Below are 23,292 nucleotides of genomic sequence, written 5' to 3' on the forward strand. Positions count from 1 at the left end.
TGGCTGTCCGACTGTCTGTCTGCTTGTCTGTCTGTCTGTCGGCATACATTATTGAAATGGTTGCGGCCCACATTTTAGCTGCTGTTTGTTTGCATTCCGAATGGGCTCTGTATAAATAAACACTTTGCCCGACTTTGGCCCCATACCCTGCTTCTAATCAGCCAAATGGACCTTGAACTCTTTTACATTGGATTGAAAGAATTAACACAGCATTTGAGTAAATAATATTTAAATAATATCAGAAATTAATGTGCAACATATACATAAATCAAGAGTTGCAATCAACTTTAGTCAAGCTAAACAAAATTGGATTATACATACAAATGTTTAGGAACAGAAACCATAAAGTGTATATTGTTGTCTGAGTGTTTAGTTTTTAACGAATTATCATATTTGGATTGCAGAACATGGAACCTTATCAACTAAAGCTTAAACATAGAGGCTGTTGTCTTTCATAAAGTAATGCACTTAAATACTTTTTCGCTTATCAAAAATTTGAGTTGCGGCCTAGGCCTCGCTTCGTGTGTTTTGCGAATATGTACAAATACATATAGATTATAGATTATGTAGTTTAGGTTGAGGACATTATAAAATACAATACTAAAAGGTATTTAGTGTGTGCAGCTGTAACCAATAGAGGCCTTGGCCATATCTTCAAATATCGTATAAACTTGTGCGCTTAGAGCCTAACTAAGTTACATTAATATGTATATGCGTCTATATCTGCTCACCATTTACAGGGTATATATACTCTGTGCAAAACTAGCGATAGTCGGTATTCATGTATATATATAAAGAGGGACGACTCCAACACAGGATTGTACCTGTACAACTGGTTCGAAGTCGCGGACACTTTGTGAGCTCACTCGCTGCGTACAGAATCGTAATCGCATATATAATACCTATCTAAGGCTAACTACTACACTTGGACAAACTGGGGGCTCCTGCTTCTGCTTCTGCTTCTCCTCCTGCTCCTGCTCCTACGGTCGCACCAGCAACTTCTCAATGAAAGCCAAATTCGTGTTCGCGTACCGCGTCGCATTGAACGGCTGGGCGGGTGGATTCTTTTTCGTTTGCGTATGCCAGGTGAGTATCTGGGAAAAGGAAGCGGTACTTGTAGCAGGTGTCTGTAACATTTGAGAATTCAACTTACATCTCGGCATTCGTCCGCGAGCAGCTCGATTTCGCTATTCTGCAACGGCGCCAGGCTGCGCAGAAAGCCATCCTCCTCGTAGCCCGGCTTGAAGGGCATCTTTGCATTTGGCCGCTCGTGCAGGAACTTCACACTCACCGCAAAGCCAGCCATATCGACGGGATACTTGCGCCCCCCTATCCAGCCATCGTAGTAGCCATCCAGCTTGCCCTCACGTATGATCGGACTGCTGACACCCGTTTTGGTTACCAAGCCCACGGGCCACATGGACACCTTTTTGGTGTAGCGCATCTGTAAGTGTATTTATTTTCAATAAGTATAAGCAAGTGGGACAGTTGATGTATCATATATTTAAAAAAAAACGAGTTTGATTCGTTTTCAATAATACTGAAATTAATTGAGCTGAAAGATTTGTACTAAATTCCCTTGGGTTAGCCCACATCGTATAGGAAACTATCGTTGACATATGCTCAACACAGACTCCCATTTCTCGCCTTCACTGTCTATTTAATTTGGGATCCGGTACATCAGCTACTACTTCCTGGACAATCAGCCGTGCATAGTCATGATATTACAGCATGTGTTTCAGACAAAGGCTTAATTTGCCGGTTGATTGCTCTATGACAGGTGAAGCCTTTGCATGTATGTATTGTTGGATAATAATAAATACTCGGAAATTTAAGGATCGATGTAAACAAAAATTAATACATGGACAATGCAATAGACCCTCTCAATTCCATTTTAATATACAAAACCATAGCTCAGAGGAAGGAAAACAAGTGTCAATTTTTCATTTGCTGGATAGCCAGTGCCTTTCTATGTGGTTCTCAATGCCAGATAAGTTACAATTGACAATATCCATTTGCTCTAACTAGAATAACACGATTGTGAATGGATACAAATTTATATCAATCTCATTTACTATACAGGAAAGTATATCAGGTAAATAGGGATCTCGCTCTCTCTTTCTCTCTCTCTCTCCCTCTCTCTCTCTCTGATCCTGACCCATCAACAACTCGTGTATTACATAATAATATTAATGCTATTTCTGCGTCAAAGGATATTCAAGTGCATTTAATTTATATATTTAGCCATAATGGTCTTTACACACCTGTTCAAATATGTTAACATCGTAGGTGTTATCATCGTCGGCAAAATACAGTACGCCCTCGCTGGCATTGGCGCGCAAATAGTCGAGTCCACGATTCCTATTGGAGACGCCGCGGGGCTTGGCCTTCTTGGTGTGCTTATACTGCTCGGGCATGGGCGCTGTCGGGGTGGCAGAAGGGGGCGTTGTTAATATGCGGCAAAGGGACGGCAGGCCAGGTCAGGCCAGGCCTTTGGCAATACTCACCGACCAGGTACTCGTAGGGCACGCCAATGCGGTCCAGGGTGTGGGCGACCAAAGGGTTTGTCTTGTTCGCATCCTCGATGACCAGCCAGAGCAGGTTGAGCACATGCTTTAGCGTGTAGCCGAGTCGCGTCAGCTCCGCCAGCTGTTCGGGGCGTCGATAAGTGGGCGTGATGATGTACAATGGCGGCTAAGATGGGCAAGAGTTGAGATATTAACATAATGCCATCAAGGCTCTATACTCTATTATCTATTATAATATATATGTATTTATAAGCGTGTCAGTAAATGTGTGTGAGTGTCTCTGTGTGTGTGTGTGTGTACGTTTACATGCGTAACGCGGCGTGAGCTCCCGCTTTATGAGCAATTATGCAAATTAATCCACAGGCTAGCAGTTAACTAGTTGAATAGTTGGAACTAGTTGACCGGGTTTAGCTGCGTGTTGGATAACCCGCTGTACTTAAAGCAGGCCACTCAAAGACCTCACACACAAACACACTCACACACACACAGCTGCTGCTGCTGTTGGTGTGTCAAATAAATATAGACGTAGCGCACTTTGCAAATTGTCCATTGTTGACACACAAAAATGCATTCAAATTTATTTGCAAAAATAAACAAAGACATTCAAATAAATAAAAGGGCACTGAAGCAGAGAAAAGCAATTCAGAAAAATAAAAAAAGATAATAATAACAAAAAATCAGAGAAAATATATTATAATAGAATTGCATGTAAAGTAGTTGCCACCGAGAATGTGGCACACACAATTTGCATTTCAGCAACGAGAGCACACCAAGTTCATGTCCTAAGCACTACTATATATTACATGATATTGCTACTGGCCTAGATATACAAGTGAATTTGTTGTTACGGAAGCACTAGTATTTACTTGAATATCATTGATAATAATTTTATTATCTGCTAATGATTGCTATATAATTGTATCGTTATGGTTATCAATGAAAAAATGATAAATATAATAATATATATTCATTCATTTTTATCACACAATTATCAGCATTGTTAAGCAATGATTATTTCGCTAATCGAAAAATAATAATAACTATAATCGTTATTCATTAGTATTAGTATTAGCATTCATTTTTTTATTGTGATTATATAGTTTTTCAAATAAATATTAGAATATTATTTTAATTTTAATTAAAACTCCGTATTTATTATTGTTAGTATTACCAATATAATTCTCTTTATGAATGGGATTATCATATTAGTTTTTGTTATTTTCCGTTAATTATGATTACCATCATCAATATTATCATTACTATTTGCATTATCATTAGCATTCGTTTTATTATTCTCATAGTGTTTTTCAAAATTAGGTTAGTTATAATCATAATCATTATCATCATCATTAGGATTGTCATTGTCATTATCATTACATAATCTAGTTTAAAACTTTACGTTACTCTAGTCTACTGTATCCGCAGCTATTTGATATTGAAACAATTCTCCAAGCAATGGAACCTGCCTTTGACATTGACTGTATAATATACATGCACACATACATATACACATACACACTTGTGCATCCACACACTTGTATGTAATGTAACTACTAACAGCGAGAAACCCACAAATGCACAAATCTTTTTCAATTGCCTTGCATTTAGAATGCATTTTGCAATCTGGATCATCATTGTGGGACCTCTCTACCCTACGCCTCCACACCCTTCGCCAGGCCACTATCCAGAACTGGAACACGCCTCGGCTTGGTGCCATTCAATGGCGCATTGCTGCTGCTGCTGTTATTGTTGTTGTTGTTGTACGCGGTTTCGGCTTTTGGGTTTCAATGTGCAATGAGCAATTTACAAATTAGACTCATGCAAATTTCATACCAAGAATCTGTTTGTTTGCATATTATTTATAATTCGGTAGGCGTGCGAGTGCCATCTGATATAATATGGCAGCTGATTAACCCAGAAAGCCAAGCTGCTGCTGATGCCTGCAGTTTATATGTAGAACATGCGACTGGTTAAACAAATAAAGCAATTTGCATTGACACATTAGGCACAGATATGGCCAGAAAGGTAAATTGATGGATACGAGTCGACCACTTATGAAACGGATTATTAACTCGTGCTTAGCAACAATTAGACCAAAGCAAACAAAACGAAATTTGTGTGCTCAACAGTTGAGGCCACAGCTAATGAGTTTTCTAATGTATCTATGACTATGTACATGTATGTTTAGAAAGGACATTTGCTTAGAGGCGCACACACACACACATATGCACACACAGGCAACATCAATCAATCCATTTAGGTGTGCGTGTGCTTCTAGCCAGAGCTGTGCGTACATAATTATATTTTGCAAACTCATCTGTGTAAGTAGATATAGAAGTCAGCACACAATCATCATCATTATCATTATCATAATTATATTTGCGCTAAAATTGATTGGCTTAAGGAATATTACTGAATGCTTAGAACAAAAGTCATAAGAGCTGTAGCCACCATAGAATAGAGTTGCAGGCATTACATTAATAATAATTAATATTTATTTCCAAAATTGAGAGCTGCCTATTAAAATATATTAAATACTCGTTATTAAAATCGCAAATTTATAAATAAAATAGAAACTAAATAATATGACATATTGAAAGTCTAGACCTTGGTAATTTATTCCAAAAATATATTTCTCAGCTCAAATTCAACAATATTGAAACCTAATTTAAAAACAGATGCATTGAGGCGCAATAGAAGAACGGAGTTACGCGCCCTGCAACTACGATGTTAACTTCAATGTAACGTTAACTGTTGCCACGCCCAATGCAACGCCCGTCCCTCCCAAGCAGTCTGCCCTGTGCACTGTATTGCAGTTCGGCTGACTTAAAAAAGCAATTAAGAAAATTGGAAAATAGTTAAAGTTAATGCAAGAAACAGAAACAAACAAAATGCACAGACAGCTGCAAGAAATTTTACAAGTGCAAAAATTCCCATTAAAAGTGAGTAGAAGTAATATACATACATATATATTTGTATATGTGTATATACAAAACTATTTACATGTACTCTAGACTGAAAGACAAACATAGAAGAGGAGCAATAGCAGTTAAATGTGCACCAGGAACAAGCAACACGAAAAAAAAAAGCAACGAACTGAATAGAAAATACAAATAAAAACAAATATGTTGCGAAGTATGTTTTAAGATGGCGGGAATTAACATTAATATTTAATATTGAGTTAGTGAATTATATATACACATCTACATATACATATGTACACTCTTTTGTTAGAGACAAGAATGGTTAAAGGAATATTTACGGGCTCGGAGACGGCAACAAATCGTGAACGAATTTTATGAGCGGCTTTTCCCAGTAATTTGTGGGCGTGGCTGGATTGGGTTATTGGTGTTTTTAGTTTATCGATTGCTGTTGTTGTTGTTGTTGTTGTTGGTGTAGTTGGTACTGTTGCAGCAACTGTTGTTGTTGTAGTAGTTGTTGTTGTTGAGGAGATGCTTTTGAGATTGCCGTTGGATGACAATGTCTGCGGCAATGAAACCGTCGAATAAACAGACGCACCAGAGCTAGACGCGGATGCTGCTGCTGAGCCGGAGGCAGAGGCCGAGGCGGAAGAGTCTGTCGTATTTGGTCCATGCACCCGTACCTGTCCATGTACCTGTATTTGCTCTACTCCCATTGTGCCATTAATGACGGAGCTATTCAACATGGGCGCCCACAAATATGAAGCGATGTATGAAGATGATGGTAATGATGTCTTTTCTGGATGCTGTGTTGATGCACATTGGATGTTGTGTTGGAGTTAGGCATTATGTTTAAGAACAAGAACAAAAGACACATTTGTATGTAATGAATAGATATTAAAAACTATAAATGTAGAATTAGACATTCCTAGGGAGCTATGTGTATAACTAATGAAATATTGATACAAAAATTGATTAAATTCGTTTAATTATCCCTAGACATATAGCATACGTGTTTTCTAATTCTTGTTTCTTCACCGTTTAAAACCATTTCTAGCAATATATTTCATAAAAGATTATTTGATCAAAGTTTTTCCTTTCTAAATGATTTTTTTATTTCCAACACTATTACTGACTGCAGAAAGAAGCTAAATGAGAAGCAAGAATTAATTCTTTTATATAAATGGTTCTGGTCTATTGTAAATTTTCCCTCTAGATTTTATCTTTATATTTTACCATTTTATTATTAACATTAACTTAAGAACAAAGCACTACAAAACACGAGAAGCCAAGTTTAATTTCCACAACTTTTATCTTGAATTTGTAGAGTTTTCTTTTGTGATGATCTATAATAAATTAGAATAGGGATCCTTTCATGTCTATAAAAATGCCTATGCTGCTTAAATAATTCAAATAGGGCTTAGCTTTATCATATTTTCTGCCTTTCAATAATATTTTTAAATAATACAAATATAATTTACCTAGCCAATTAATGAATTTATCTCTTTTATATTAAAACGAGTTATTTCTTGTCAAGCATGCAACCTTTAATCACCGACTTAATATATAAACGGATGCAATCAAAGTGCGTAGATCTACTCAATCCACAAGAGCGTGCATCTATATAAATATACATACATATCTATCTACTGGTCATTCTAGGCTTGAGTTGATTGTACTACTCAGCTCTCAGGAACTTATCAAAGTCGTATCAAACATGAGAAACCGTTTGACGCTGATTCTTATCAATAGAGTTATCTACAACATCTCTCTGTCTTTCTCATTCATCACTCTCTTGCATCTTTCTCTATATATATATATGTATATTTGGAACTTTCCATCAATTTGACAGAGAATCAGGTCACTCACCTTGACAACCTCGTTGGCCGTGAGTGGCTGTCGGGACACATGATATTGATAGAGCACCATATAGATGCAGGTCGTGGCTACGAATATGGTCAGGTACATTTTAATGGATTTTCCCAGTGCCATTTTGTTGCTGAGACTTCCAGTCATTTTGTTGTTGTTGTTGTTGTGTGTGTGTGTGTGTCGTATTCTTCTAGTTCATATTCTTCTTCTTCTTGTTGTGTTGTTGTTTCTTGCGTGTTGGTTTTGTCACTCTTCTTTGGTATTTTGATTTCATTCGTTTGGTTTTGATTGCAACTTTTCAATACTATAATTATTTTCTTCTTTTCCTTTATGCATAATTTGCTTTACAAGCATTGTACTCTACATACATACATAAATACATACATATGTACATACTATTTAGTTCTTAACACCTTTTGATTGTTCTGCGCTGTGGCCGGCCGATTGGGGGCATGGCAAGCCGACTTTGCGGTATTATCTAAAACGCAATTTAAACATTTTACTTAATTATATTAATCCACTTTCCGACTTCCCAAGTTCCATATTCTTCTAAACTTACATTTACTGCGGGCTTTGCCATATTTGTATTTAGTCGCTAGAGCACCTGCAAAGAGAGAGAAATAAATTTCCACTTATTATATGAGAAGCAATTACAGAAAAACAAAACATATATCATATATTTTATCATTTTGTTTTATAATTAATATGATAAATGATGTATTTGAATGCTACATACATAAATGTTTAAATACATTGCAGAAATAGGATTAATTTCAAATGGACAACTGCTCAACAGATAATGTTATCGAACGCACGGATTTATACAGAATATATATATATATATATATATAAACAAGCACAAACATTGAGACTTTCTCAACTAGATGATACCCTATAACCTGGTCCGATATATATGCCTAGATAACTTTCAGCTTCATTCTATGCAAGACATCAGTTATCCATGTTAGAATTCCATTATATATCTTCAGCACTTTAACATGACCTTAAAATTCAATGTGCAGCACCATTTTAATCAATTTTTAGGTCTAGGACTAATATCCATATATCAATATAACCTTTGATATACTCATTTATTTATCTATTTTCGTGTTTTATTTTATAATAAAGCATATATTTTCTGGTTTGTCATTCCTCCACTTAAAAATGTATATACCCCCATTTTTGCATTAGTAAAGAGTTCAGGGTATAATGGGTGAAATTCAATAAATTGAATTTCGAATTACAGTCGCGGCGGCAAATGAAGGTCAACAGAAAATGGCTTAATAATCAATATATCAAACGGTACAAATATTTGTTCGACTGGACTAATTATGCTTTGCAACTGCGAAGTAGGCGACGCAATTTGCTTCATTGATAAGTGAAACAAAATTAAATGTCAAACAAACATTGTGAATGCCAAAGTCTTGTTGCTCCTCTAATTGATTGGCAGGCGAATACATAAGGGAACAATCTTTGCCAAGGTAAGAGTTGCCATAAATTTATATAGCTACATATATGCAACAGAATAGCGATGCCTTCACACATTCTCTTAAATTACTTGACAAGTCTGTTAAGGGAATTTTCAGTTAAAACTCTCCGAAGTTGCAGCTGTGCAGCAAACTCCATTCTAAACATTCATGTTTATTGCATTTTTAGCTCTAATGGAGCATTGGCGAGCATTTAACTAAATGTTTAGCGCGAGCATTAGCAGCTGCTCCCAACTGGCAGCCACTTTGATTGCATTATGCGATTGGTGCTAGCTGTAGGGCTGTAGGGGATTAAAGGTGCCATAGACTAGGTGGCCACGTCAGCACACTGCGCGGAAGTTCAATTTGTGTTGAGCTCATATACCCTGTAAATACCCAAGGTATGAGGGTTTCCTTATTTCAACAGTTTCATGCAGTTCAAAGATGATTTAGAAATTCTATTTAAATTCAAGATATTAAAATTAAAAACTGTAAATAATATAAATATTCATACTGAAATGTACATTAATTTTGTTTAATTATATATTAAGTTTTAATTTTAATATATACACGATTTCAATAATATATTTTTATATAAGTTCAGTAATATTTTCCTCAATTTAAGCTGTATTTAGCAACTCTCAAATTTTCTCTTTCGTTCTCTGTTTTCCACTCATACTCCTCCAATTATGAGTGGGCGTGGCAGTCAGCAGCTTGTTCGCGTGCTAAAGCGTTTTAAAAAGCATTTCGCCAGTTGTGCTGATATGAAAGTTCAATGGCCAATTTTAAAATTGTTTTATTTTGCTGCGCTTTGCATTCCATCGGCTAAGCTTGGGCGCCGCTCTTGTATATACAAGAGCTTCAAAAGAGGTTCGCGAGGCGAGTATAAGCATGAACATATATACATATATATATATATATATATAGATATATACATATATATATATTTATATCTCTATAGCTATATCCCAATAGAACCATAAAACGTTCAGGCTTTAGACTTTAACAGAGTTGCTATCTGCTTAAGAAATTCTAGACAATAGAATATAGAAAAATACTAGCTTACATACATATATAACATTACAAATGTAACAAATAACAGCTAGCTTACATATATAACAATTATATTGATGTCAGAATTCATTTCAGAGTCTAGACTGAATTTACTCTATACAAGTAAGTTTAAAGAATTTATATAGTTTTTTTTATAGAAAGACGTACGAATCTGGCATGAAAATCATCACAAATATTAATTGGAAAATCGTCAACTACCAATAACAATTACAACATGATTAACAACATTATAAATAGTTTGATGAATATGATGTTAAACGTCGTAGCGTCCATTATATTGAACATCACAGCGTGCATCATCACGACCATTCTTATGAGGATATTCATCACGAACTATATTATGATGATAGTTGTGAATTTCATTTTGAAGATCACTGCGGACAGCATTCCGAAGGTCATAATGTGCAACATCTTGAAGGTCACCATGGACTTTACTGTCGCCACCATTATCAACGTCTTCATGCACATAGCGCTGAGCTTGCTTATGAAAATCACATTGCAGGTCATTATGAATATGATGATGAACGGCAATCTAAATATGATGCTGAACCTTGTAATGAATATCATAATCGACTTCATGATGGCCGTGATTACGAAAGTTATTGTTGTCCTCATAATGTACATCCTCATGAACATTAATGCTAACATGAAATTTAACATAATTATGACAACGAGTATCACTAAAATGATTGCTAAATTCAAGAACAATTAACAACTATTACATAAAACAAAATAGTAAAAAATTAATAAAAAAAAATAAAAAATACAAAAAATAAAAATAAAAAAATAAAATAAAAAATATAAAAACAAATAAAAAATAATAATAAAAACTAAAATAATATAAATAAATAAAAAAAATTAAAAAAAAATAAAATAAAAACAAAAATAAAAAAAAATAATAAACAAAAATAGTAAAAATAATTAAAAAAAATAATTAAAAAAAAAATAATTAAAAATATAATAAAAAATATAATAAAAAAATAATAAAAAAATAATAAAAAAATAAATAAAAAAATATATTATATTTTCTATAGTTTATATTAAACTTAAGTATTACATTTTACACAATATAATTAACAACATAAATATTAACACTATTTACCACTGCACGGCAACACGACTGACCAGAAGGAGTCTCAATTTGCGACTGAAGAAATTTCGCTAAGAACATCGTCTTTATATAGGCAGCAGCCAGTCGAACAGAGAGCAGTTCAGAGCTCAGAGCTTAGCAGTTCAGCAGATCAATTGATCAGTGGCTCTCTACATTGAGTTACTTTCTATACATGGATCCCTTGCTCATTAAGTGTTTTGCTTTCGCAAATATGATTTATTCTCTCTCAGAGCATATTTAGAGATTTAAAATAAGAATCACTCAGAACAAATATATACATACAAGACTCGAAATTCTGTATAAACCATTGGAAAACAACAAAAAGTTAAATATAACAATGATATAAAATTCAGGAGCATAGTTCTCCATGGCTATTGCCTTGAGTTGGTCAAGAAAGGGAATAAAAGAGTGCGAACGTCGATTAAATGGATATGGGTAGATTGACTTAGTTCTCCTGTTAGGAAATTAGCTTTCCGTTACATACACACGTTCCTTATTAGCATGTAGTCTATAGAATGGAAGACAAATATATATATTTTGCACAAATCTTGTACTATTTTTTGACCTGGCTTACAATTGTTGCATTTTAATGAATAAAATGGGGAGCATGGAGAAAAAGCAAAACCAAAGCTTTACATAAAAATTCATTTTGCAAAACATATCGAAAACAATAGAGCTGAAAACTAAGCTAAAGGCTTTTCGGAAAAAACAATTTAGTGTCAGAACTTAACCCATTTACATGACAATTCCACAAAATTACAAAAGAAACATGCAGAAGAGTCAACACACACACACACACATAGCCACATACATACTCACACAACGGCATATACATAAACAACAGAATGCGGCTAGATATTAAAATGTGGGCGTGGCTGTGGGCAGCGAAAATACCACAAGTGGGCGCAAAACTCTCTGTCGACAATGATAGAACGAGATGACAGAGACAGTGAAAGAGAACGAATGAGGGAGTGAGTGAGAGAGGGCGAAGCGCAACAGAGTGAGAGAAAAATAATTGAAAGAGCGAAAAACTTACGACCCGGATGCCACTTTATAGCGGCATGCGAATGATGTCCTTGATAAGAGCGTCATAACTTCAGCAGAGACAAACATTTAACGAAATGTTCTTGAACATTAACATTGTAGTTAATTTCTCATACAAACTGTTAATTTGAACAGAAGACATAAAATACTACTTAATAATATCTTTAATATTCTAGGAATTAGTTATGTGGTAACATAATGATTTAAATAATATTAAACAAAGAAATAAATTGCATTCTGATAACGATTTTCTTGAGGTATTAAAGCTTTAGGAAATTCTGGAGGTTTCTAAATATAACATTTGGCAGCGCTGTCTATGAGCGATAATTTATTTATTATTTCCATTATATTTTTTATCAAGCTATGGCTGCTTTTCTATTCCTATATATATATATGAAAACATACATCAATAATATTTATTTCAGAAGTAAATATAGCACCAATTATTCAGAGCCAAATTAAATATGATTTCCAAAATTTATAATTTATAAATATTAAAAACCAATTATAGCTATATAAGGTTAAATATCTCTCCCATACTTGCACTGAACGGATCATAACTTTGCGCAGAGAGCATAGTTAGAGCATTAGATTTGAATAATAATTAATCAAAATATTTTATATATATATCTAAAGTCAAGAGCTAAAGCAAAATAAGAGAAGCTCACGCGAAATACTCACAGTTTAACTTGGGCTTTTTAATTCTGTGTTATAGTTTTATATAAGTAATAGATTAGATGTATAGATTATATAGTTATTTCCATAACTTATATGTAATATTTCTATAACGTATATTCTAGATCTTCAAAGATTATATCTTTATAGTTTAACAAGTGTTCCTAAGCACTTCAGAGAAAACGAAATTCAAGTCGCACTGTTGAACTGAGTCAGGCCGACGGCAATGTATTCTATAGCGGTATTAAAATGTGCGGCATTCATTTGGCTTAGCGGCAAAGGACGACTTGAATAGTCCTCGCGAATTGCATTTGCAGCTCTATTATATGTAATTTACTTCACACATAATCCCGAGCACTGGCGCCCGACTAGCTTATGAAACGGCTCCACTGTGCGCCTCTACTCAGCTGGATGACAACAATTGCGTAATATTTGTGTGTGCATGTGGGCGGAAAGGGGAGAGGGGAGAGCGGAGAGGGGAGAGGGGAGAGAGCACGTGCCTAGCCAGACATGAACACAAGGAAGCCAAAAGTGAAACCGACGCATATGAAGGAGGAGCAAACTCTTTGCATGATTTGTATGTTGGCCTCGAACTCTGACCCATGCCCCGCCCCACTTGCCAGCCACAGCGAGCTCCTACCGCCCAGACGCCACCGTGCCACGACTTGGCACAAAACTTATTGCATTTATCCAAAAATTCCGAGCGTCGCTTCCATTTCTGGTCCATTTGAAAATGGCTGTAAAGTCGCTGGCGAAAATCATATTTCAAATTTAATGGATTAGCAACGGCAGCGGCAGTGGCAGCAGCAGCAGCGAGAGAACCGAGAGAATTCCATGCCCCAATGAGTTATAGTACATCAAGCACATTCATATATCAACCAATACAGAAGAAAACAGTATCTGAACGTGCGGCAAATATTTTATGGAATGTGTTTCTCTGCTTTTATACTCAAATAGTAATCGAAAGGAAATGGAACCTGTGCGGATAATGAATTATGACTTTCGTTTTATTTCATTGAATGCGCGCACTAATCAAGGCAATAAAATCAAGTCTATAATAATTTAATTAACTGCTCTGCAAGGTTCTTATCATTATCTCGAAGAATGGCATCATCTACCATTAAAGTCTTCGAGGTCAGGGTGATAAGTCTGCCATTGAGCTGATTAATATGTTTTACTTATTTTATTAGTCCACAAATGGATATTTGGTTATCAAATAGCTATATATTATTTCCATAACTAACCCTTTTAGAGTTACTTTGCGATTAAATGCCCAAATCAAAGCCAAAGTTCATAAAACTGACGAAAGCAAATTAATCGGATGAGCCAAAAAGCGATAGGCCATTAGCAATTAGCTTAATGGCGGCACAGTGGGCTCTTGGCCTATTTTGACTAGATAAAAATGACTGCATTTGGAAGGGGGGCTATAACTCTATGATCCCCTATCATTTTATCACTTGAACATGTGTTTGTTCCATTCAACAATAAAAGGACAACTGAGAGTCCTTTCGGATTGATGGATGGGTATAGAAGATTAAGCCAAAATAATAAAAAAAAGACAATGTCTAATCATAGATTTAATAAAAAGCTACAAATGAACTCATCTTCGTCTATGATTTCAACCAATAATTCCACCAAGTTTATTGAACATTTGTTCCACTGTAGCCAAAGGATTTTAATGATTTGTCAGCTGAACAAAGGACGACTAAAAAGCCATCATCAATCGAAGGCACGCACAACGGCACATGGGCGACTCACAAAATATGGCCAGCCTTTGAGCCATAATGTGGCAACTGTTGCGCCTCTTCCCGCCCCACACGCAATTTGGCTGGGTGTGGCAAAAACTTGACGAGGCAACAGTTTAAGAAAGTTGTTCAAAAATAGGTGTGAAAGCCTTTTAGGCAACATTGAAATATTGCCGATAACAAATTTCCACCATTGAACATATACATATATAGATATAGATATAATTAGGCTATCATTTAATATATTCTACAGCGTCATACAAATTTCCCCATTTATTTGTGGGTTTTAAATCCATGTTGGGCCCATCCAATGTGTCTTATCTGCCGACAATGGCAAAAGCCAACAATTGGGCTAGGGCTAGGCCTCTGTAAGACTCCAACAATTATTGACAGTCAAACGATTTTTAATAACTGTTGATCAATTAAGGATTTCTCAAGTCCATTAATGATTATTATGAATAGCAATCAATATCAGGCATATTCATATATATAAAATAAAAAATCATAAATAAATATTTGTTTAAAGCAATCCGGTATATTAATATTCAACTATATTTTAGGTCAACTCAAGTTGAATAAGAAACAAATAAGAATACCTAGTCAATATCTCCAGATTCATTTGAAGAACGAGTCTTTTATCTCTATATAATAATGCAAAACTAATTGCAAGTTCCTAGCCCTTATACTGGACTAGATAGCCCAAGCTTGTCACATTGAAAAAATTAAAAAATCAGTAAATGACTTTTTTATCGTAAGGTTCTGAGCTCATTAAAAAAAAAAGCAAAACAAAACAAAACCAAAACAGTAAACTTTTTTAGCAATTTGTATATCTACAAAAGAAAACATAAGATAAGAATATATAGATATGCATAAAATGTATGCACAAATGCTACTTATTAGATATAGAAGTAGGATATAGATAAGTAGACCTTAGTACATATGTTTGCTATACAAGAATGAACATACAAACTACGGAAAAATGATCTTACTTAATATACGATATTGTATTTATAATATTATATCATGTAATATATACCACGTATATATTATATATAAAAGATATTATGTACCATTTAAGTGAGCTATGTAATTAGTTATATAGTAATGAGAGAGAGATATGTAAAAAGTAATATAGACAAATACAAAAACCATATACACATAAGATAATAATACATATGGCATATATTGTATATTGTAGATGGAGGCTTCTATTGTGAGGCGACTCTTTTAGATAGAGATTTATAGTATAGCAGTCTGTATAGATTAAGTCTGCTTATATCAATTATTATATATAAATATATATTAACTATATATTATAATATATATTTATATATAAATATATATTAACTATACAATAAAAAGTGTCTACGAAATGGGGTTTAAGCTATTAGCATTCGATTGCAATGGAATGGGTTTGGATACCTTATATATACATACGTATCATATATGGAGTGTTGCCTTGTCCGATAACCATAAATATAGTATGTGCTATATGTTAGGGTTTCGTTTGACTTCCAGTTGAGTTGTTTTGCTGGTTGTCGTGCGAGTCGGTTTGTATTCTATGCTTGTTCTGCTTGAACAGCATAAGTACGATTTTAATATATATGTATATATTTTTATCTACATATAAATGGGAATACAATATATACATACATACTATACATATTTTGTATATACTATTGTACAATGAAGCGGAAGTAACGATCTGATTGTGGTTTTACTCCACACATTCGCTATATACATGTGTATACATCATATCAGCAGTTACTCTTGTTGTTGTAAGTGTAAAATATTAGCATACTACAAAAAACAGACTCAGCTTGAGGGAGCGAATTTTTAGCTAGCAAAGAATTTTTAGTGGCAAATGCCGAAATATAGAACTGAAATTCGTGCAAAATTTAAGATATACATATGTATTTGGGTGTATGTTATATATGTATATGTATGAATTACATATACAATCTTAAATTGGGGTTATTCAACTGGCTTACGAAAAAGAATTATGTTACTAAAGTATATCAACCTCTTCCGTTATATAATTTTGTTTTATATAACTTACTTCTACATTATATAGTGTTCTGGTCTGTATCTATTATTACATGGCAACATCTAGTTCATTTCATATAGAGCATAAATATTTTCCCTATATTCAAACTCTCAGCAAATATTGACTTTCATTTTAGTTAAATGAAATGAATTTTGTACACATCACTTTTCCTAAATTATACTTCATGCAGTTCGCTTCAATTTATCATAAAAATATAAGGGAAGAAATGTTGTATCAACAAATATTGCTACAAGAAAGGTTTTTTTTTGCCCTGACGTTGCTTCCCCTTGATAATGTCGAGTGGGCTCCGAAATAGAAATAAGGGATCTAAGAGCCGAAAGACGAAACGATAGAGTATAGAGTATGGTGAAAAGCACTTGTACACGATATTCCACTTTCACACCGTGGGAAAAGACTTCGCTCTTTCAAAACTTCGGCCTAGATCTAGAGTAGTCTAACTTCGGCCTAGATCTAGAGTAGTCTTACTCATAGAAGATCGCTGTTATCGCTCACCCACCTATCTAGTCTGTCGAGCCTCTCTCAGTATCCCCAACCACTCTCAAACTCAGATCTCAGCTATACTCATTAGCTATACTAACTTTAACTATACCCTGCAAGCCTCTTTTATTTATGCAAAATACTTTCTAATCTATGGCACCTTCAAGTGCTTTTCTATTGCATTTTCATAGCTGCAAATGCTCAAGGACTTTTCTACTGCCAAGTTTTATTGCAACTTTCTTAGATAATCGATTTTGTGCTGCCAAAATCTTTGCTAGCAAAATGCCTGAAATACAAATTATAAAAGAAAATTCCATTTCCTTTGGCAACCGACAGCCAACTCTTGGCCCTACACAGAGCGCAAAAAGTGAAAAATTGTGAAAATTGGCAATTAAAGTACAACAAAGAAGAAAAAACCAAACAGAAAACAAGAGACAGACAAGCAGAGTGAGTCTGAGAGAGAGAGAGAGAGGAAGAACAATCAGACACAACATTGTGAGAAATTGCAATGCGGGCAGAATTTGCCTGAGGTCTCAAATCAAGAAGAGTGAGAGAGAGAGAGAGACGAAGACCCACTTGTCAGATGGCCAAGAGAAGCAAGTGCCAACTGCATTCGAGCAGAGTCCTTGAGCTGAACAGAGAACAAGAAAGAGTGGGATTGAGAGAGCGAGAGGGAGAGAGTCAGGCACTCGCCGCCGATGACACGAGGAAGTTGGCAGCAAACGAGTCAAGTGATTCAGCGGTATGCGAAAGCTGCAAGCAAAACAAAGGCGCAAAAAATTTGAATCGCCTCCACTCTGCCCCAATGCGCCTAGCGCATGCCACAAGCCAAGAGGTTCGTATGAACGTAGCACAATATAATGTTAAATGCTAAACTAGACAAAGCGAAAGCTAAATACGCTCTTTCAAGCTCATCGTCTACATTATCCGGCGTTCTAATTCAAGCGCATATTTTAAAATAATATTGTTAGAATTATCATAAATAACAAAAAGCGTATATAAAATAGCCAGCCTAATCTTAGAAATATTCTAAAGATATATTATTAAAATAATTCATGAAATTACAATTATTTTTATCAAAAATTCGAAAAGTAACTTCTATAATCTTCCATGCCACGAAGATTCAACTTGCACTTAGACATTTATACCATCCGTATTGATGTAGATCGAAGTCTACTTCATACTTTTTACCCATCTAAACTTACTATAGAAATAACACTCTAATACCGCATGTTTGCTTCATTTTATATCCAATGCAAATTTCTTTCGACTCTTCTCTCAGAGGTATTCTTTCACTTGGCCACACACACACACACACACACAGACATCAACCACATGTACTCAGTTCTAACTGAAATTGAATTTAGGTTTATTTTGTGAAAATATTGTCATTGTCTGTCCGCAATGCCAGGGCAATTTCTTGGTCTAAGTACTAGGGCCTCGGTCTGTAGTCCGTAGTCCTTAGACCTGGCAGGCACGCAGTTGCCATTGCTCATTCGCATAGGCGCTCCAAATAGCTTTCGAAATGGCATTTTAAAAATTTAATTGCCAATGCGGGGCAGCAAGCACCAGCAGAAGAAGAGCAACAGCAGCATGAGGAGCAGCAGAAGAAGAAGCAGAAGCAGAAGCACAAGAAGCAGAGAAAAGTGTCTGTCCAGGGCAAATTGCAAGTCAGCTCCGGGGGTTTCTGTGTCATGTTTGTCAAATTGAGTAAAGTCCTTTTCCTGCTCGTTGCTCGCTGCTACTCGTTGTTGATATTCATGTCCAGTGCCTGCTAGCTAGTGAGCCAGCCAGTGAGCCAGCCAGTCAGCCAAGCAGCCGGCCCGTCAAAGCCATTCCATCCATTCACATCAACTCACGCAGCTGCCTGTGGCAGAAACGCACGCCAAGGGTCGGCAAGTCTATGAAATGACTTGCGTGCTCAGGAAGCAGACAGACAACCCACCCGGAATCTGCCCAACCGTAACAATTTTCTGCTCCGACAAAAAAAAAAAAAGAAACTAATTCTATCCACTAACTAAAAGTTATAAATGGTTTCAATCGGATGCCTGAATTTCTAAACACATTCGTTTATACGATTAGAATTATGAAGACAGAATCTATTGAAAAAAATCTGATTCTTTAATTGAAATTTACTAAAAGGAGGAGAATTGATGTGATTAAGATTAAATATCCTCAGTTATGTATAACGATATTATATATTATTGTGTCGTAATTTATCAAAAATTAGGTACAAATACTTATAAAAATGAAGAAATTAACAAATATGCATAAACAATAAAATAATGTTTATAATCAGAAACCATTCTTGAAAACTTTACATTTAAAAATTGTATTTAATATAAACAAATTAAATTGAAAATACTCATTAATAATAAAAAAAAAGAAAAAACAAAAACGTGTTAGACTTATGTATTCGTTTAAGAAATATATGTACATACTATATGCAAATATCAAATACATTTTAATGACTTCCACTAGTCTTACGTATATATCAAAACATTTATATAATTTTTACCTATTTTATATTTAAATAAAAATAAAGCTGCATACTTTTAAAAAAGGTCACTAAGCGTTTTCCAGTTTACACAATTGAATAAATACGTGTAAACTAACTCTAGCTGATAATTCAAAATTCAAAACGTGTTAGCAATTAAAACTTTCAAAAAACCAATATGAATCATAAGGAACAAACATTGAAGAAAATCTAGTTCATATATACATATATGACTCATATAGTAATTATGAAATATATATGTTAGCCACATATCTGCGTATTATTCTTAAATATTTACCTATAACTCATATATGAATGTACAATAACCTATTCGAATATCTAGGACATATTTGATTAAGTTGCAGGTAAAACTTTAAATCAGATAGGGAATGGAGTACAGATTTAAGCCTCTGGAATGCTTTTTTATGGCCCTTATAATATGCAAATGTCTGCTTGGGGGAAGGCTCAATGAGCACTTGGCCTGTTGACAGGGCTGAAATCCTTCAAAAATGTGCGTGCAAAATCTACGCGTATAAAATTTATTAACAAAGTCTCCCCTGAGGTGCGCTTCAGAATGGGCAAAAGAGAGAAAGAAAGAGAGAGAGAGGGAGAGCTTGGGAGACACCATAGACAGTACGCGGAAGGCTTTTTGTCGCCCTCGAGCCCCTCGGGATAGACGCAGTGCAGCAGTCGCGAGAGAGAGAGAGAGCGAAGACACCATGTTAATGGAATTTGTATGTGTGTGTATGTGTGGGTATGTGTACGTGCATATGTGTGTGAGGCCCTCGGAGTCTAGTAATTTGTGTCACGTTTTAATTTTTCACGCCGCAAAGGGCGCTCTGCAAAATATGGTAACTAACACATACAGATACACATATACTTATACATGTGTGTCACTGCTTGTGTGTGTGTGCTGGACCTCCCCTCGCTGTGATTATGACAATTAAGATTGCGTGGAGCTCATGTCTACTTTTTGCTATTTTTTTTCACAGACCACAAAAGAGTTTAATGTATTTAAAAACTTGTTTCGTGCTCACGCGCAATTATTTTATATTTTTGTTGTATGTACTTTAATCCTTAAGCCGTGCAGTTTGTGATAAGCTAGGAATTAGGCATGGATGCAAAATGAATTAAGGATGCAAAATATATATAAAGAAACATAAGCAAAATGTGTACAATACTACTTTTATGCAATACTTTATCAACTTATGATAAGTATAATATGGGTATATCTATCACCATATATGAAGACTTTCTATAGAATTGTTAAAGTATTCTCCTTGTCTATTTATCTTTTTATTAGTTTATTCTCAAGACTCTTGTGATTTCCTACTACAAATTACAGGAAACAGAACATTTGCTCAACTATAGACAGCAGTTTTATATATATGTATGTATCATAGACATGTACATGCACATAGAACATGCAATGTCTGTAAGTACAAGCAAAGAGACACGCTCAAAAGCAGATTGTTTGCTTGGTTTGCCACAAAAGATAACAGAAAAGTACATCCCAGGACATCGTTTAGGTTATTTGAGATGTTTTTCACTCAAACATCCTTGCGGCCAAAGTCCGAGTTCTGTCAACTGCCAGCTAAATGTCCATAAGAAACACTACAACAGAAACTAAACTGACAAAAATATCTGCAGGCGACTTTCCGCTTCTATTTGGCAACTGCCAAAGCAAAGCTCACGAATTATTTTTTCCTACGTGAAATGCAGAGAAAACACTAAACCAGCTTTCAAATGTTTACTATATGGAATATACAAAATAATAACCATAAGGAAATTTTAGCATTTTGTTTTTAAATAATTAAAGATGTGAAAATTTTATGGAAATTGTATAGCTTAGAAAATTGAAAATTTTCATTTATTTTTGAGCGTAGTAAAGAGTTTGTTCCACAAAAAAAATAACCAAATAATATTTTTTAAGATAGAAACAGCTGAAATTGGAAATTAAGATATATGGCTGTATTGTTTTATGAACCTGTTGTTAAACTAATATATAGGGTTGCATTGTTTTATAAACGTAACGGAATTTTGTAAAGCTAGCTCAATTTTGGAACTTTTTTAAGTCTGAAGGTTTTATATCTAAAATCATACATTGAACTGTTCTTTAATGTAGTTGTATGAAATAACATTCCATAGTTATAATATAATAATACAAATCTTTTTACATTTCTTTAACTTTTAAATATGATAAATACATTAAATGAAATATACTTCAATTTTAATCTTTGCTATCATTATATATTTAGTTCATCGCTCATTAAATCAATATTTTTCACATTTAATTATAATTATTTAATTAAAATAAATTATTCTTAGTTATCTAAACGTATATTCTAAAACTTCAGTAAACAAATTTTGTTCAGTGCACTCTAAGATTAGAAATGCACTTAAAGAGAATTGTCAATAATCTCTCGAGTTGAGCATATGTTCGATGCAGTTTTATTATTAGCATCCAGTTTCTTATGTCCCGTTACACAGTTGTCGCTCCTCTATGCGTCGCCTATGCACCCTACACTTCCCCCAGCCCCTCTTCAACACTTGGCTGTGCTCAGTGTTCACGACCTGCCACCCCAATTAGCAGCTGCTTAGCTAATTTCAAGGCGGCTAAGAAACAAAAACACAGCGCTAATAGAAAATATACAGCCATACTCCCATAAACACATGCATACACTGTCACACACACACACATACTCTTACACACATACTTATGTATGTATGTGCACTCACCTCCAGCATTGGACGGCTCCCGAAACACGAACGTATCGCACAGTAGCGGCGACACGTTATGCGACAATTCGAGGCAAACTTTCAGTTTTAATTCGCCTGATCATTTGCCGGCTGCCAATGGGGAGTTGGCGTCGGCGTTGGCGTTGGCGTTGCTGGGGGCAATGCAGATGCAGTTACAGTCGATAGTTACAGTTACAGTTCTTTGTTGCTGTTATTCTATATGTGATAATTTAATGTTTTTAACGGTTCTTTTTTTGCCACGTTCGGTTTGCACGAGCTTTCGTGTTGTTTGCTACATAAAAAGGAAATTCAAATAACATAAGCTATGGCTCGTGCTCTTGTTGTTGCTGCTGTTGCTGTTGTTGCCAGAGCAACTCCGAGGCGCAAATAAACGTTGCTCAGGTGTGAGCAAAATGCGCGCCCCTTTTTGCTTCACCTCTACAACTAACAACGTGCGCGCATACAAATAGCCGAAAAGTGTAAATAAAATAGTAAAAAATGTAGGGAAGTAAAACAGGAACAGAAAAAAAGTGGCAGCATAAACAACAACCACAAGAGCAACAACAACAGGAGCAGCGGCCACACGCACGCGGAAGAGGAAAAAGGAAAATCGAATGAGCCGCTGTACGAAATAGTCTAGAATAGGGCAGCATGAATGAGAGAGAACGAGAGAGCGCGCAGAAGAGCCTGTGACCGAGAGGCAATGTCTGCGCTGCCAATAACAAAACTTTTGCCTTGCCCTTTTGCTGTTTTGTTTGTTTCACTTTTCACAGGATGCGGCATTTCGAGCACTTCTTATTCGATTTATGCACACACATATTTAAATTTTTTTTCAACTGTGACGCACATATACACACACTTACATACGACAGCAATGAATTGACAAGAGTTGTTGCTATAAAATATTTGGCTATTTTTACGGGCAACACTCCAAACGCACTTTGCGTTGTCCAGGCGCGCCAACAGCTAGGCAAGAACTAACTGTAGATGAAGAAGCGAACGGCGACATGAACGCGCCCGCGAAAACACCCGCACGTACTGTTATTCCAAATGCGACTGAACGCAAGCAAAACGAAAC

General features: G+C 35.2%; 2 protein-coding genes across 8 annotated transcripts; one reads left to right on the top strand and one right to left on the bottom strand.

Annotated features, from left to right (window-relative positions):
- Positions 1–212: 212 nt before the first annotated feature.
- GlcAT-P (Glucuronyltransferase P) lies at positions 213–23,282 on the bottom strand. 6 transcript variants are annotated; one of them, XM_089259174.1, is made up of 9 exons: positions 23,078–23,282; positions 22,215–22,506; positions 7,878–7,922; positions 7,319–7,796; positions 5,791–6,255; positions 2,508–2,694; positions 2,265–2,422; positions 1,154–1,444; positions 213–1,094 (listed from the first exon to the last, which is right to left on the bottom strand). In XM_089259174.1, the coding sequence occupies exons 4-9, from the start codon at positions 7,463–7,465 to the stop codon at positions 981–983; spliced, it is 1,362 nt and encodes a 453-aa protein (XP_089115300.1). In that variant the 5' UTR covers positions 7,466–7,796; positions 7,878–7,922; positions 22,215–22,506; positions 23,078–23,282; the 3' UTR covers positions 213–980. The 6 variants fall into 6 exon arrangements, with proteins under 6 accessions (XP_089115300.1, XP_089115303.1, XP_089115301.1 ...); XM_089259177.1 differs by having other exon boundaries at positions 7,319–7,820; XM_089259175.1 differs by having other exon boundaries at positions 23,072–23,282.
- LOC149091485 (uncharacterized) lies at positions 8,517–10,570 on the top strand. 2 transcript variants are annotated; one of them, XM_089260055.1, is made up of 2 exons: positions 8,517–8,799; positions 9,984–10,570. In XM_089260055.1, the coding sequence occupies exon 2, from the start codon at positions 10,073–10,075 to the stop codon at positions 10,568–10,570; it is 498 nt and encodes a 165-aa protein (XP_089116181.1). In that variant the 5' UTR covers positions 8,517–8,799; positions 9,984–10,072. The 2 variants fall into 2 exon arrangements, with proteins under 2 accessions (XP_089116181.1, XP_089116180.1); XM_089260054.1 differs by having other exon boundaries at positions 9,996–10,570.
- Positions 23,283–23,292: the final 10 nt, after the last annotated feature.

The sequence above is a fragment of the Drosophila navojoa genome, chromosome 4 (genome assembly GCF_054131105.1).
Source record: "Drosophila navojoa isolate 15081-1374.11 chromosome 4, UAZ_NAV_1.0, whole genome shotgun sequence".
Classification (NCBI taxonomy): Eukaryota; Metazoa; Arthropoda; class Insecta; order Diptera; family Drosophilidae; genus Drosophila; species Drosophila navojoa.